Genomic DNA, 13123 nt, shown 5'->3' with positions numbered 1-13123 from the left:
GGTCGGCAAAAACCAAAAGTTAGTACATCTGCTGGCAAGACTGGGAAAACGGGACACCGATGGGTTTGTCAGGGTTCTGCCAATATCCGGCACAATGACTCACGTATTTATGCTTTGGCCCAGAAATTCCATTTCCGGGGCTCCATCCCAAAGATACACTGACAAAAATACGAAAAGACCTAAATATGTACAAGCCTATTTTCCCTGTAGCATGATGTATAATAACTAAAGGTGGGAACAGCTCAAAGGCCCTCTAATACGCAGTCAGAACAAAAACCTGCATACAGCTGAGCCTCTAGAATCCGAAGTCTAGGTCAGAGTACCAGTTTACAGGAAATACTGGCGACAAAACATGTTTACACCACAGGGGTGCCGTGAGCGGTGTCTAGGCAAGAGCAAACGCACAACAGACATTGCGGTTTCTTTCACAAGTACATTGCAAGGGAATAAAATTTCTCTAACGTCTTATGTTTTAAACCATAGATATTTGATAAAAACTGTCACATTAGGTCAGGTTATATTTTGTTCTTTTAGAATGTCCTTGTCCTTTAGAGATATACTCTATTTACACATGAAAGTCTACAGGTAGAATTTGCTTCAAAATAATCGCCGGGTGGGGGGTATGGATGGGAGTTTGGGTGAGAAAGACTATATGAATTGATCGTTGTTGAAGCTACTACTTGAGGATATCATACCAGTCTCCCTTCTTTGATAAATGTCTTCCATAACAAAAAGGTAACATTGTTTAGGCTGGAAAAGTACATCTGTGAGCCATATTCAAATAGGGAGCTACCAATTTGCATGCATTGTCCTACTATATTTAATAGCATATGGTTTATACATGAGGGTGACATTGTCATGGCCCTACATGTAGTTGAAATTCCAGCCCTTTTCCACCATTTCTTATGGGAAAATTGATTTGGACAAGATTTTAGATTCTGTGCCCATTTAAAAATCCACCCCCTTTATAGCCAGCTTCCTCCTGGAAAGCAGCCAGCCTGGGGTGTGCTTAGGAAGGCCCGCTGACTCACCAACCTGGAAGGCAGGTCCTCCCTGCGCCAGCCGCCCCAGTGGTGGAGGGCAGGTGCTGGGGCCAGAGGGCCAGCTGGCATCAGAAATAGGGTCTTTTAGAACAGCGTGGAAACAAGTAAAAGTAAAGAAGCAGCTGAGTGTGTTTTTAACATTTATTAATCCAAAAATACATAAAATTCCACTTTCTACCCCAGGTTCTTGGATTCACAAGAAAGGAGGTAGCTGCCGGCCTTAAGTACCTGGTGCAATACCTAAGTGCTCAAATCTGGCTCGGAAAGGAGAAAGATGAGGAAGGGAGGCTCGAACTAGGGAACCCCCAAATCAGACCCATGCCCTGTGGGGGCCCCGCCAGGGGGACCTGACACAGAACTCTAGGCTTTCTGCCAGAGGAAATGGGGGCACTCTAGGGCCACTTCCTCTGTACAATTAGGCCCCGGCGTCATGGAAGTCCCTCCCTGCTCACTGGTGTTGATGGCTGCATTCCTTCACAGCCAGCACACCAGAGCTAGCAGAGAGGCATGTCCAGAAGAACTGGCTCCCAGCCTCCCTCAGCTTCTACAGGGAGAGTCTGGAACTTGGGTCCCTCTCCTGTCTCCAAATCTCCTTCCAGGAGACCCAGAGATAGGACCCTGCCGCCAGGCAGGTGCCCAGTGCGGCCATCACACCTCCACAACAGTCCACATAGCCTCCCAGGAAGCCTGCTTCAGTCACTGTATGCAGCCTCACTGCATGCCAACTGGGTGCATTGGCCAGGACCCCTGGCCAGCAGGAGGGGCCTGGGCCACAGGCTGCAGTTGCTGCTGGGACTGCCAGATGTGATGGAGCTCCTTGAACTGCTCCACCATGCGATCTTTGAGGTCTGGGTTTGAGATCTGTAGCCGGATACTATCAGCCGACCAGGAAAGCTCCCCCGAGAACATTTCCAGCAACAATCGAGCAGCTACAGGCACCACCTGGGGAGCAAAGAGACCGAACAGCGAGAGCCTTGATGGGGCTGTCAAGTCCAGCTGTGCCCGAGGACATCCACCAGGGGGCAGGTGGTGGACTGCATCCGTCAGGGGCAGGGGCACCAATTTCTGCTACATAAGAAGGCTACTTATGTGTGGGGAGCCCTGGGCCTTGATTACCACTGGCTGCCAAGTTCAAACTGCCCGGAGAGCCCTGCACCTCCACTGTGCGGCAAGGGCTTGCCTCAGGATTCCCCAATGTTTAAGTGAAAGCAGAGTTGAGGGGGTTGGGACATACCTGTACAGTGATGAGCTTCTTCTCTCGGGGTTTGCGGTCAGGCCACTCCTCCCCAAAACAGAAGAAGATTTCGAATGGTGGTGGGGTGTTGGTCTGACCCTTCTGGAACAGGATGAGCTCTGCAGAGAGAACAAGACCGTTAGTCGGAGGCTAGAACTGCGAGCCTGGACAAGAGGAGGCCAGGAGGAACACGATGTGGGGCCCTCACCGTTGAGAAAATGCTCCAGGCTGAAGAGCTTGGTCTTGACTTCCCGCTGGATGGGGTTGGGGTGTGAGCCATTAGCCAAGGCACAGGGCCCGCTCCAGAACACCTTGCACTGACACAGGCGGATGGCATACAGATCCTGGCCTTGTAGCTGGAGGATGAGCCCGCGGTCCAGGACATCCAGCAGCTGGTTTGTGTAGAAGCGCTGCTTGTCGCTGGGGATGTCCTCGGGGCTGGGGAAACGCACTTGCTCCAGGCTCACGGGGCCGAAGAGCTCCACCTGCTCCTGGGTGGCCTCCAGCTGACTGTAGAAGAGCCGGCAGCCGTGAGGGTTGCTGATAGTGAGGGCACGGGGTGGCCGCCCCCGGTACTGGAACTTGATCTCCAGGTCGGTAACTGTGGGGCAGAGGGATGGGACCACCAGGTCTGAGAGCCCCACCCCTCCCCATTCTGCAGCCCACGACTTTCTCTGCCCAGTGGCTGGGTCATCTTGTCTCTCCCACTTACTTCCACCCCCCCCCAAGGAGGGACTGGCATGGGCATCTTTGTTCGTTGGCACCCTCAAACCTCCTGGCAAACCAACCCCCAACCCCACTTGACCTGGCCCAGCCCTCCTGCCCGAGGTTCCTTACTTACGGGGCAGCATGTGGGGGCTGATCAGCAGGTCAGGCAGGAGTTGCTCGCCTTCGGGGGGCAGGCTGCCAGCCAGGGGCCCAGGCTGCAGGCTCGGCAGGACCTCAGGGAGAAGCTCCCCAAAGGCAGCAGGGTCCCCAGGGGCAGAGCCCAGGAGGCGGGGGTCTGGAGCTGGGGGGCCCAGCCCCACAGGTGGCTGGAGAGTGGGTGGCCACTTGACCTCCTCTTTGGGTAAAGAATAGGGTGCCATGGGGGGCCCAGGCTGCACCGCTTCTGCAGAGGGCGGGAGTAGACAGAGCTCTAATGCCACTTCCAGGAACTGCCTCCCAGGCCCACCTAGTCCCAGCCCTGAGCCTGCCCCCAGACCCCCATCACCCCCTGCCCAGGTACCTAGGGTACCTGCAGCTTCTCTTTATATTAGGCCCCCAACCACACCATCTCCTGGCCCCACCTGTGAGACTCAGGCTTGGTAACATCCTCTGGAGCTGAAATGGAGACACAGGGAAGGGAGGAGGGAAAGGCCAGAGAGAAGGGAGGACAGGTTATTAAATTGATCTGATGCTAAAGCAATAACACGAGAACCACAAGGCAACTGCCTGGGCTTCGGCTTAGCTGAGGCCAGACCCTGCCTCCAGCCCCAGCTCTGCTGCCCCGGGCAGGTCAGTGAGCCCTCGGCACCTCAGTTTCCACATCTGCCTTCTGAACAGGTATAGCACCTACCAAGCAACTGCTGTGAGAATCAGTCAGGCAACGTGGGAGCACGTTTTGTACCCACGAAGCCCCAGAGGGTTCAAGTGGTGACCTTGTTTCTATGCTCAGAATCCCAGAGAAGAACCTCAGAGTGGAGCTGCAGGAAGAGCAGCAGGCTCCAGAGGAGTGGGGCTGTGGGTGGTAGAGCAGGAGGACAGCAGAGCGCCCCCACCAGGCCCACCGCAGCAGGGCGAGCGGACCCTGGGAGACTGGCCCCTGCTCACCTCCTCCTCCTCCTCCTCCTCCTCCTCCTCTACTGCCCCACAAATGTAATCCTCAGCGGGTTGTGACTCTGCAGGTGGAGAAACAGAAAAGAGAAACAGGAAGGGAGTCAGTGGGAGAGGAGGAGGGAGGCCCCGGGGTCCCACAAAGCAGCTCTTGCTGTGGCTCCTCCCCTGCCCAGAGCTGCCCAAACAGTGAGGTGAAGGGCGCACAGCCATCAGGAATCAACAGGGACCTCCCTGACCCCATGACACTCAGCTCCCTGGGCCACCAAGAGCCAGAACAAGGGCTGTCTGAGAAAGACACACTGGGGCTCTGGTCCATGCCAAAGCCAACCCTGGCCCCACAAAGGCCCATCCCAGGCAACCCCTGGAAGCCCCAGGTGTTACACCCCAGCAGCGTGCGCCCGATCACTGCACCGAGAAGGGCCCTGGGCCTTCCTGTACAGCCCCTTAGGTGGCCTGCACAGGGTCAGCGCGATACCTGCAGGAGTGGGGCCGTTGGAGCAGACCTCGTAGATCTTGTAGGGCTGAGGCGGCATGTCCCGGGGCCCGTCATAGATGAGGCGGAAGTCACGGCTCTTGTTCAGGGCACAGCGCAGGTTGGCCTTCCACTTGGCTGGATCGGCCTCGTCCACCCCCTCCGTGTACTTCCCTGTCTCCTTGGCCCAGGCCTGGGGCGGGAAGAGAAGATAGGCAATCAGAGAACCTCAGCCCTCACCAAAGCCTGGCCCCTCCCGGCCAATGGGAGCTGTGGCTGTGCGGGGAGACCTTCAGTGACACGCTGAGTGCCCCTCTGCAAGGTGGGAGATAGGACGCCAGGCCTCCCCAGCCCTCAGGGCTCCAACAAGCTGAAGGAAATCGAGGTGTTTTGAAAAGCATTGACTCACTGCCTCGGGAGGGTCCACAGATACAATCTCTAAGGAGGACAGTGATGTGGTGAGAGCATGGGGTCTGGAGTGGGACTGGGTTTGGACCAGAAACTGCCACCCACCGGTGGTGAGCCAGTGGCACGTCACTCCGTCTTTCTTTGCTTTGTCTCCCCGGCACAGTACCCACCTCTTACGGTGGCCGTGAAGACTTGAGGGCCCATGAAGCTCTCCGCACTAACTGTGCCTGCGCTTCGGATGGGCTCTGTGCACGTGAATTATTGGTATCATTATTTTGGAGAGCACTTTGGCTGATTATAAACGTTCCTACCTTTTAACCCAGTCATTCAACTTCAAGGAATTTATCCTACAGATACAGCAGCATCCACACAAAAATTCTGCCCATACAAAATTATTTACTGCAGCATAGTTTGTTAAAACTGAAAGACCCAAAATAATCTAAATGCCCATCAGTGGGGTCCGGTTACGTTTTGGCCAACCCTAACTATGGAATACTGGGCAGCAAGGGGGGAAAGGAGGCAGGTTTTGCTATACTGACATGTGGGGATCGCCCGGAACAGGAGGTGCAGGAGAGTATGCATGTTTGGGGCACGCATACGTCTGTCATCTTGTGAAAAGTCGGGGAAAGATAAATACGTATTTGCTTGGATGAGGACTGTCCAGAAAAAGTCCAGCCACTCTTAATATAAAAGGCAGTTTGCACGAGATCAATGTAACCTGGCAGCCAAGGAGAGTGGACTGGAATGCGCATGTGTGAACAATGATGACTTCACTGTACTGGTCCGTGGGGGCGGTAGATACTGTTCAGTGAGCATGTGTGCTATGTGACTGCCACATTTAAAATGATGACTGAGTGAGTAGAGCAACAAATCTGCATCAAATTTTGCTAAGCCTGAACATTCCTCCATGGAAACTGTTCGGATGATTCAGAAGGCCACAGCTATGGGCAACTGGTGATTGGCAGCTTTATCACAACAACGCTCCTGCTCATGCATCGCACATCTCACGCAGTTTTTTGGTGAAACATCCAATCACCCAGGTGACTCAGCCCCTATGGCCCATATTTGGCACCCTGCAACTTCTGTCTTTTCCCAAAACTAAAATCACATTTGTAAGGGAAGAAATTTCAGACCATTGATGAAATTCAGGGAAATACTATGGGGCAGCTGATTGGTGACTGGGAGAACTGTGTGAGGTCCCCAGGTGCCTACTTTGAAGGGGACTAAGGCATCATTGTCCTATGTACAACGTTTCTTGTATCTTGTATTTTCTTCCATAAATGTCTCTATTTTTCATATTACATGGCTGGATACCTTCTGGACAGATCTCATATATACACAAAAATTTTTCAGGAAGGACAAACAAGAAACTGGTACTACTAATTGCCTTTAGGGAGGGGGTGGGTGGCTGCGGACAGGCCTGGGAGGGAGACTTTTTGCTGTAAACCATTTTACACTTTTTTATACTATTCAAAAATATGAAACGGGTTTAAAAAGAACCTTGAAAAGGTAAATATCAAGTGCAAAGACTAAGAAATACATATCCAAAGCTTTAAGAATAAGCATTCTCAGCCCTGGCTGGTGTAGCTCAGTGGATTGAGCGCAGACTGCAAACCAAAGGGTCGCCAGTTCGATTCCCAGTCAGGGCACATGCCTGGGTTGCGGGCCAGGTCCCCAGTGGGGGCCATGTGAATGGCAACCACACATTGATGTTTCTCTTCCTCTCTTTCTCCTTCCCTTCCCCTCTCTCTAAAACAAGTAAGTAAAATCTTTAAAATAAATAAAGAAAAATAAAAATAAGCATTCTCTGTGACTCAGCAACGTTTAACTCTAGAAGCTAACCCCGAAGAACATCACGGAAGATGCGCCACGGGTACGAGCATAGAGGATGCACCTGGCAGTGTGGTACTCAACCCCGAAACACTAAAGCGACCTGAAGTGTCCAAACACTGGGACTAGGGGACTTCACTGTGCTAAAAACCCCTCCAATGGAACCTTCAGCAGTCAGAGTGACGAGGCACATGTGGGAGAGAAAAACCAGTCCTGATTTTTGGGTGAAAAATGCAGGCTACAAAACAATATATAGTTTGATTCAACGTTTGCATTTCATATATGCACTTGTGCAGAACCTGAAAATATACGCAAAAAATACTGTTACCTCCTGATGTTACCATTGCACTGTTGTCTGCTGTCTTAGCGTGTGCATACACCAACATGCACACTGACGTGTGTGCTCACGTGTAATGAGAATGAGACAAGGATAAGGACAAGGGGAGGAGGAGGAGATACAGGATGGTCTCCTGGAGGGCTGCCAGTCCCCACCTTGCTGTGGGAATCAGGTTGGAAAAGACATCCCCTATGGTTACACCTGTGTCCCCGTGGTCCAGGCCCGGGGTCACCTGCAGCAAGGCAGCTGGGTGAGCAACCAGCTTGAGGTATAGTGGGGGGCCCTCTTCTGGGGGGTGGTGCCTCAGAAGCCCACACTGTCCCCCGTCCGGGGCTTACCTTGAAGATGGTGTTATCCCCCTCCTGGCTGGGGCCGTGCCTTGTGGCATGGCGCCAAGGGATGTAGAACAGTTTCCTTTCGCCATTGACCCAGTGAAGCCCTGGGTACTGGCAGCTGTTCACCTGGGCCACCAGCCAGGGCTTCAGCCGCACACGGCGGGGAGGAGGCAGGGCCCCAGGGGCAGGCTGGTTCATGGCAAAGGGGTCTGCAGGAGAAAGCCAGAGGGGGAGCATGAGCACACTTGCTGCTGACCGCTCCTTTGGCAGAGGGGCATGGGGGCACTCAGGGGACCCAGCCATGGCCCTTAGGACTTCCCCTTCCTCCCCACCCTGGGGGCAGGAGTCTCTTCAGTCCATCCGGGTGCTCACAGCAATTCCCTTTGCAGCCATCAGCTTTCTTGTCAAAGGGTCCTTGCATCTGTGCTGGGTTTGGGGCAAAGGAGGGAGGGCTTACCCTGTAGTGGGCGCTCCACCCAGACGCCCTTTACCAGGCAGGGCATTACTCCCCAGCTACCATGAGGCTGGCACAGTACGGAGGCACAGGGCTGCCCATCTCGGAACCTGGCCTTCCTTGTTGCCACACTCCAGGCTAGGCCCACCCTCCTCTCAGGAGACAGCCCACAGCCAGTGAGCGACTGACACAGGGGACAAAAAGGCTGGTTCCTTTGCTCCAGGGCTCCTGAGGGTCAGGCTAAGGCCAGCCTCCAGCTGACTCCACGTCCTTGCTCAGCGTCCGACTTGCCTCACCGTGCTCCCCTCCCTCTCCTCTCCCTCACTACACTGCCTTCTAGGAAACCTGGACGGAGATGGAGCCAACCTGAGAGTGGAGGAAGGGTTTCCACACCCAGTCCTCAGAGCTTCCTTTCTTCCTCCGTTTCCCTCGGGGATCAGGTATCCCCCCGACCTGGACATCTTGAGAGAAGTCCCATCAGCCTACTCCGTCTACCTCCTGCATCATCAGGACAGCTGCCACCAGACTTAGATCCTGTCCTTGGAAAGCCACCAACTTCCTAGACTGCCTTCTCCCCTCCAGACCATGCATTCATTCAGCAATTAGTAAGCACCCAATGTTTGCCAGGCCCCGTGCTGCCCAGAGCTTCGGGAACTACAGAGTTGCGGTCTAGTGGCTGCCTTAGGGGAGCCAGGGCTACCTCCCTGGGCCAGTCTCTGCTTCCCTAGTCAGAGGACAGCCACCCCGTGGAACCCATGCCTGCCTGCCCTCTACCTGCCAGCCCCTCTCCAGACTCAGGATCTGAAACTTCTCTTCACTGTCCTGAGCCCCCTCCTGCCCTCTTCACCCTGGGTGGTGTCTCTCCTGCCCTTGTCCTTAACCTGCGAGCCCAGAATCAGAGGCAGAAAGGCCTGAGCCACTTCTGAGACTCAGAGGGGAGGCTGTCACTCAGTAAATAAGGAACAAAGGACCAAGCAGGATGAGAAACCAGGCTGCCTCCGACGGGGCTCTAGTTTCTGAGCACAAACGAGCAGGTGGGTGTGTAAGAGGGCACACGCTGGCCCCAGGCAGTGCTTCTCTCCCACGTCCTTGGTACCCCTGTCCCCTCAGAAGACCCTCCCTAAATGAAGGAGTGGGGTGGTGTCAATGAGGATGGCATAGGGTCTGGAGGGACATTCCCAGAGGCCACTCTGCCTAGAACAAGGGTGACAGGCAGACAGGTGCCAACACTTGCCCTCGTGGGGCAGGCACACGGGCTCTCGCACTCCACTCTCCACGGCACCATGGGTGGCCCTGAACTCTGCTTGCTGGGATGAGTGGTTTGGGGATCTTACTCAGCCTTGCACCAACCCCTACCCCTGCCCCCATCTTGTTTACCTTCCGGCTGGGTGGGCTACCTCCTCAAGGGCAAGACTGTCTCCCACTTTGCCCTTCTTCCACATGCTGCCCCCCAGCCCAGAACCCCGCCATTCACTGGACCAAAGTAGGACTTAAGAACACCAGCCAACTGACGCACCGTAGATGCTGGAAGCATTCTGTTCCCCCACCGCCTGCCCCCACCAGCCCTGCTCTCTCCAGGATTCTCCTCTGATGCGGGAGTGAGACCAGACCCAAGCGGAAGTCTGCGGTAGCTGTGCTGCAGGCCCGGCGGAGAAGGAATGGCTGAGGATCCGGGGTATCTGGGGTGGTGAGGGGGGCACTCCGTGGGGTGGAGATGAAGGCTATCCTTAATATCCGAGCGAACGCTGCGCACAGAGGGACTAGGGTTTCAGTCCACACCAGGACGACACAAGGCCCAACCGGGCGGGGCTGCTGCCTGGCGCACTCAAGCCCCAGTGGGCTCCCCGGCCTGCCCTGCCTGAGTGGGAGGCTGACTCCCCTCTGTTGTTCCAGGTGCGCTTTGGCCTTGGAGCCCTGAGCCTCAGTTTCCCCTGAAATTCCCTGCCCAGTACCTTTTGTGGGTTGTAGCTGCTAAGTGCCACCTCCTGCTAAGGTGTCCCCATGTGCAGGCCTCTCCTCTGAGCAGCGCCCAGCTTCAGGCTGGGCCAGGGAGGGTGGGAGAGCCCCCACTGCTGCTCCCAGGCCTCAGAAGACCGGTGGCTCAGTTCCCCTTTCTGTACCAGCCTCCACCCAGCACCAGGGGAAATGAAAGTGGCCAGACCAGACAACTCGGAAACCTGACTCACTGGGAGCTGGGGGAGGGGTGGACATGGAGAGAAATTGTCATTTGGGTCCCCCAGACCAAACCCTCAGTCTCTCACCCCATAGCCTATCCCCCACCCCCTAAGCCCGCTGGCGGTCCTGGTACATTTAGTGTGGTTCACAGCCTTGGGCTGCCTCCCCCAGAGGCCTTGGTCCTGGAATACGGGGTGAGAGCCACCAGTGACAGGCAGTTGCAGCTAAGTGAAGGTGGACAGAGGAAAGCTGGCCTGCCGCTGTGCAATGGGTGGTGCAGCTGGGAGAGCAGAAAGGGCAAGGCAGAAGTCGGGGTGACTCTCTGCCCGGCCTTGCCCAGCACTGCCCAGCACTGCTGTTCAATACAAAAGTTTGGAAGTTTCTCATGTCAGAAAGGGACAGCCCCTTCCGGCAGCCTCAGCAGGGGCTATTGAGAGGGGCTCCCACAATAAGTTTAGCAGAACCGAGGAAGGGCCTGCCCAGCACAGGGAGGATGGGCCTGCCCAGCTCAGGGCAGAAGGGTCTCCAGCCTCAGGGAATCTTGCCTGCAGCCAGGTGCACCAGGACCAGGCTCAGGGTCAGCTTCCCAGGGAGGCTTCCTCCTGCGGGCAGGCAGGCTTAGATCTCATTCACACCATCCTAATGCCAGGAGTCCTGGATTTCAGTGTCTTTGTGTTCCATCCGTACTCTCCCTCCAGATGGAAGCAGTTGCTCAGATTTCCCCGGGAGCCCAGGAGCTGTGGGGCAGCCCTGAGAAAGCCCTCCTGGCCGCTGGGAGGAAGCCCTGATTTTCCCTCGGAGGGCAGCGCCTGCCTTCTCAGGAGGGAAATTTCTGCGGCCTCACCCAGGCCTCCCCGTGGGGATCCGAGCCGTGCCCAGTGGGGAAAGACAGCAGCGCCTGCAACAGCTCCGAGGAAACGCCACTAGAGGTGTAGGCTGCTTGGGACCTGAAGGAGCCCCATAAGTGAAGCATCTAGCCAGGCAGCCAGGAGTCCTCCGGGGTGAGGGAGGCCCCGCAACACACACCAGGGCCCTGATGGCCCAGCAGGCAGCGACCAGAGGCGCCTGGAACACTGTGAGCACCAGGGACCCGCAAGGGAGGAAGCACCTTGGTCCCTCCATAGCAGGCTGAGCAGCAAGCCCCTCGCCACCTCCACCTTGTCTCTGCAAACCCTGCACCAAGCTCAGGGAGAAGTGAGGGGGAGAAGGGGGGTGGGGAGGCGGTCCCTACACCAGGCAGACCCTAAGTCCTGCCCCCTTACAAGTGAGTCGACCACACTGCGAGACAAGCGGCAACTGGGGGCAGCAAATGCAGCAGGAAGAAGCCTCTCTCGGCCTCCTCCCAGGGGAAGGAGGTGGGGAAAGGCCGAAGTGCAGGGGGAAACCCCAAAGTTGGGACTTTATATAAGGAAGGGTGTTTTCCCAGTGCCTCCTTAGACTTGCTGGGAGCCTCAGCGCCCCGGGCCAGTAGTTCAGGGGAAGTCGGGCGCTCAGCTTCTGGCCCGACTGCCCCCTCCGAAGGACCTCCAGCTTCCTCCATCGGCCCCGCACGCGTCCTTCCCTGCTGCTCCCGGTCATTTATCCCCGCTCTGAGCGCGCCGGAGTCCAGGCCAGACCCCGCGCTCGGCACCGCCCTCGCAGGTTCCGCCCCAGGAGGGCTGCTCGCGGGGCCGCCCCCGGGGAGCTGGCTCGGGGTCTGTCTCTCAGACCGCTCGCCGGCGGGGGCTATCCCGTCCTCTTTCTCGCCCGGCGAGTCCAGGGTGCCAGCGAGGCCAGGAAAGTCCCTCCGCCCCCGCCCGGGCCCCGGGGTCCCGGAAACCGCGGCGCGGGGAGCCGGCGCAGGTATATGCCGCCTCCTAAACGGGTTCACTGCCGCGCCAGTCTCTTTCCTCCGCTTTGGAAGCCTTAACTGTTTCGTGTTTGAGTTCGAGGGAAGGAAGTAAAGCAACTAGTCCAAGAAGTGCTGCGCCCCGTGGTTTTCTCTGTTAGGAGGGTCAGCGCCGCCTTTTCTCCGCCAGGAGTCAAAAGACAGCGCTGCTGCCTGACACCATCTCCCCACGCTCTCTGCTCTAGTTCCGGCCATTAGCCTCGCGATCCTGGGAGGGTGAACCCTTTAAACCTCACCCTCTAACCCGAAAGGGTGAGGGGTCCCCGGGGGGGCGCACACAAAGGGGGAATCGGGCCTCGCCCCTCCAAGGTCAAGGCCAGACTCGTGCGGGACTCCTGGGGGCTCCCCATCCATCCTCTGCGAAGCGAGACGGAGGGAGAGAGGCAGCAGAGCTGGCGCCTCTGGCAGCGGCGTCGACTCCGCCGCCGGGCCGCGGGGCTCCCCGGACGCCTGCAGGGCGAAGACTGCGGGGCACCCTATGCTGGCCGGGACGTGGGAGAGACCGTGGAGGCCGCCAGCCCCGCGGGGCGCGCCCTGCACTAGGCTCCCACCTGAGCTCGGGCGCCACGAGAGCCGGACGCGAACCCCTCCCCCGCGACCCGCGACCCGCTCCAGTCCCCGTCCCGCCCCGGCAGGTGCCCTGCGGGCGCGGAGAGGAGCGCCGGGCGGCCCCGACCTACCTGTCAGTGGCTGCGCCCGAGAGCACGGGCCGGGCGGCGGGGCCGAGTGCGCTCTCCCGGAGCTGCGCCGCCCGCCGGCCCTCCCGCCGGCCGGGCACTTCCGCATCGCCCGCCCCCGCCCTCGGGCCCGGGCGCGGAGCCTCCGAGCGCCCGCAGCGCCCCGCCCTGCCCCACCGAGCCACCCCGGGGCCCCCCGCACTGACCCGGCGACCTCAGCCCGGGACTGAGCTTCAGGCCAGGCCGGCTCCTCCTCCAGTCCAGAGCCTCCAGGGAGACGCCAGGCAGCGCGGGGGCCTGGACCAACGACGGGGCTCCTTCGGCAATGTGGCACCGCCGAACAGTCCTTGCACGAGCGCGGGCCCCTGCCCACCCCGGTGCAGCGCTCAGTGCGCCTGGAAGCTGCCCCAGGTCGCTTCCTCCGGGGGCTCAAGATCCCTGCAGACACAGGC

General features: G+C 57.7%; 1 protein-coding gene across 1 annotated transcript; it reads right to left on the bottom strand.

Annotated features, from left to right (window-relative positions):
* Positions 1 to 1170: 1170 nt before the first annotated feature.
* On the bottom strand, positions 1171 to 12824 carry IRF5 (interferon regulatory factor 5). Its single transcript, XM_053927076.1, has 9 exons — positions 12675 to 12824; positions 7481 to 7686; positions 4571 to 4760; positions 4090 to 4157; positions 3567 to 3600; positions 3119 to 3388; positions 2486 to 2878; positions 2278 to 2396; positions 1171 to 1985 (listed from the first exon to the last, which is right to left on the bottom strand). Exons 1-9 carry the CDS (start codon positions 12778 to 12780, stop codon positions 1755 to 1757), a joined length of 1617 nt encoding a protein of 538 aa, XP_053783051.1. The 5' UTR covers positions 12781 to 12824; the 3' UTR covers positions 1171 to 1754.
* Positions 12825 to 13123: the final 299 nt, after the last annotated feature.

This window comes from Desmodus rotundus, chromosome 6 (assembly GCF_022682495.2).
Source record: "Desmodus rotundus isolate HL8 chromosome 6, HLdesRot8A.1, whole genome shotgun sequence".
Classification (NCBI taxonomy): domain Eukaryota; kingdom Metazoa; phylum Chordata; class Mammalia; order Chiroptera; family Phyllostomidae; genus Desmodus; species Desmodus rotundus.
The sequence above is the reverse complement of the archived record's forward strand: the minus strand, read 5'-3'. Positions and strand labels throughout refer to the sequence as shown.

Bases quoted from the DNA above. Each gene is read 5' to 3' on its own strand.
- IRF5 (XM_053927076.1), bottom strand. From the start codon at position 12,780: ATGCGGAAGTGCCCGGCCGGCGGGAGGGCCGGCGGGCGGCGCAGCTCC. The intron at 3,601-4,089 runs GTGAGCAGGGGC...TCTCCATTTCAG, and splicing joins AGGAGGAGGAGGAGGAGGAG to CTCCAGAGGATGTTACCAAG. The intron at 3,389-3,566 runs GTGGGGCCAGGA...CGCCCTCTGCAG, and splicing joins ACCAAGCCTGAGTCTCACAG to AAGCGGTGCAGCCTGGGCCC.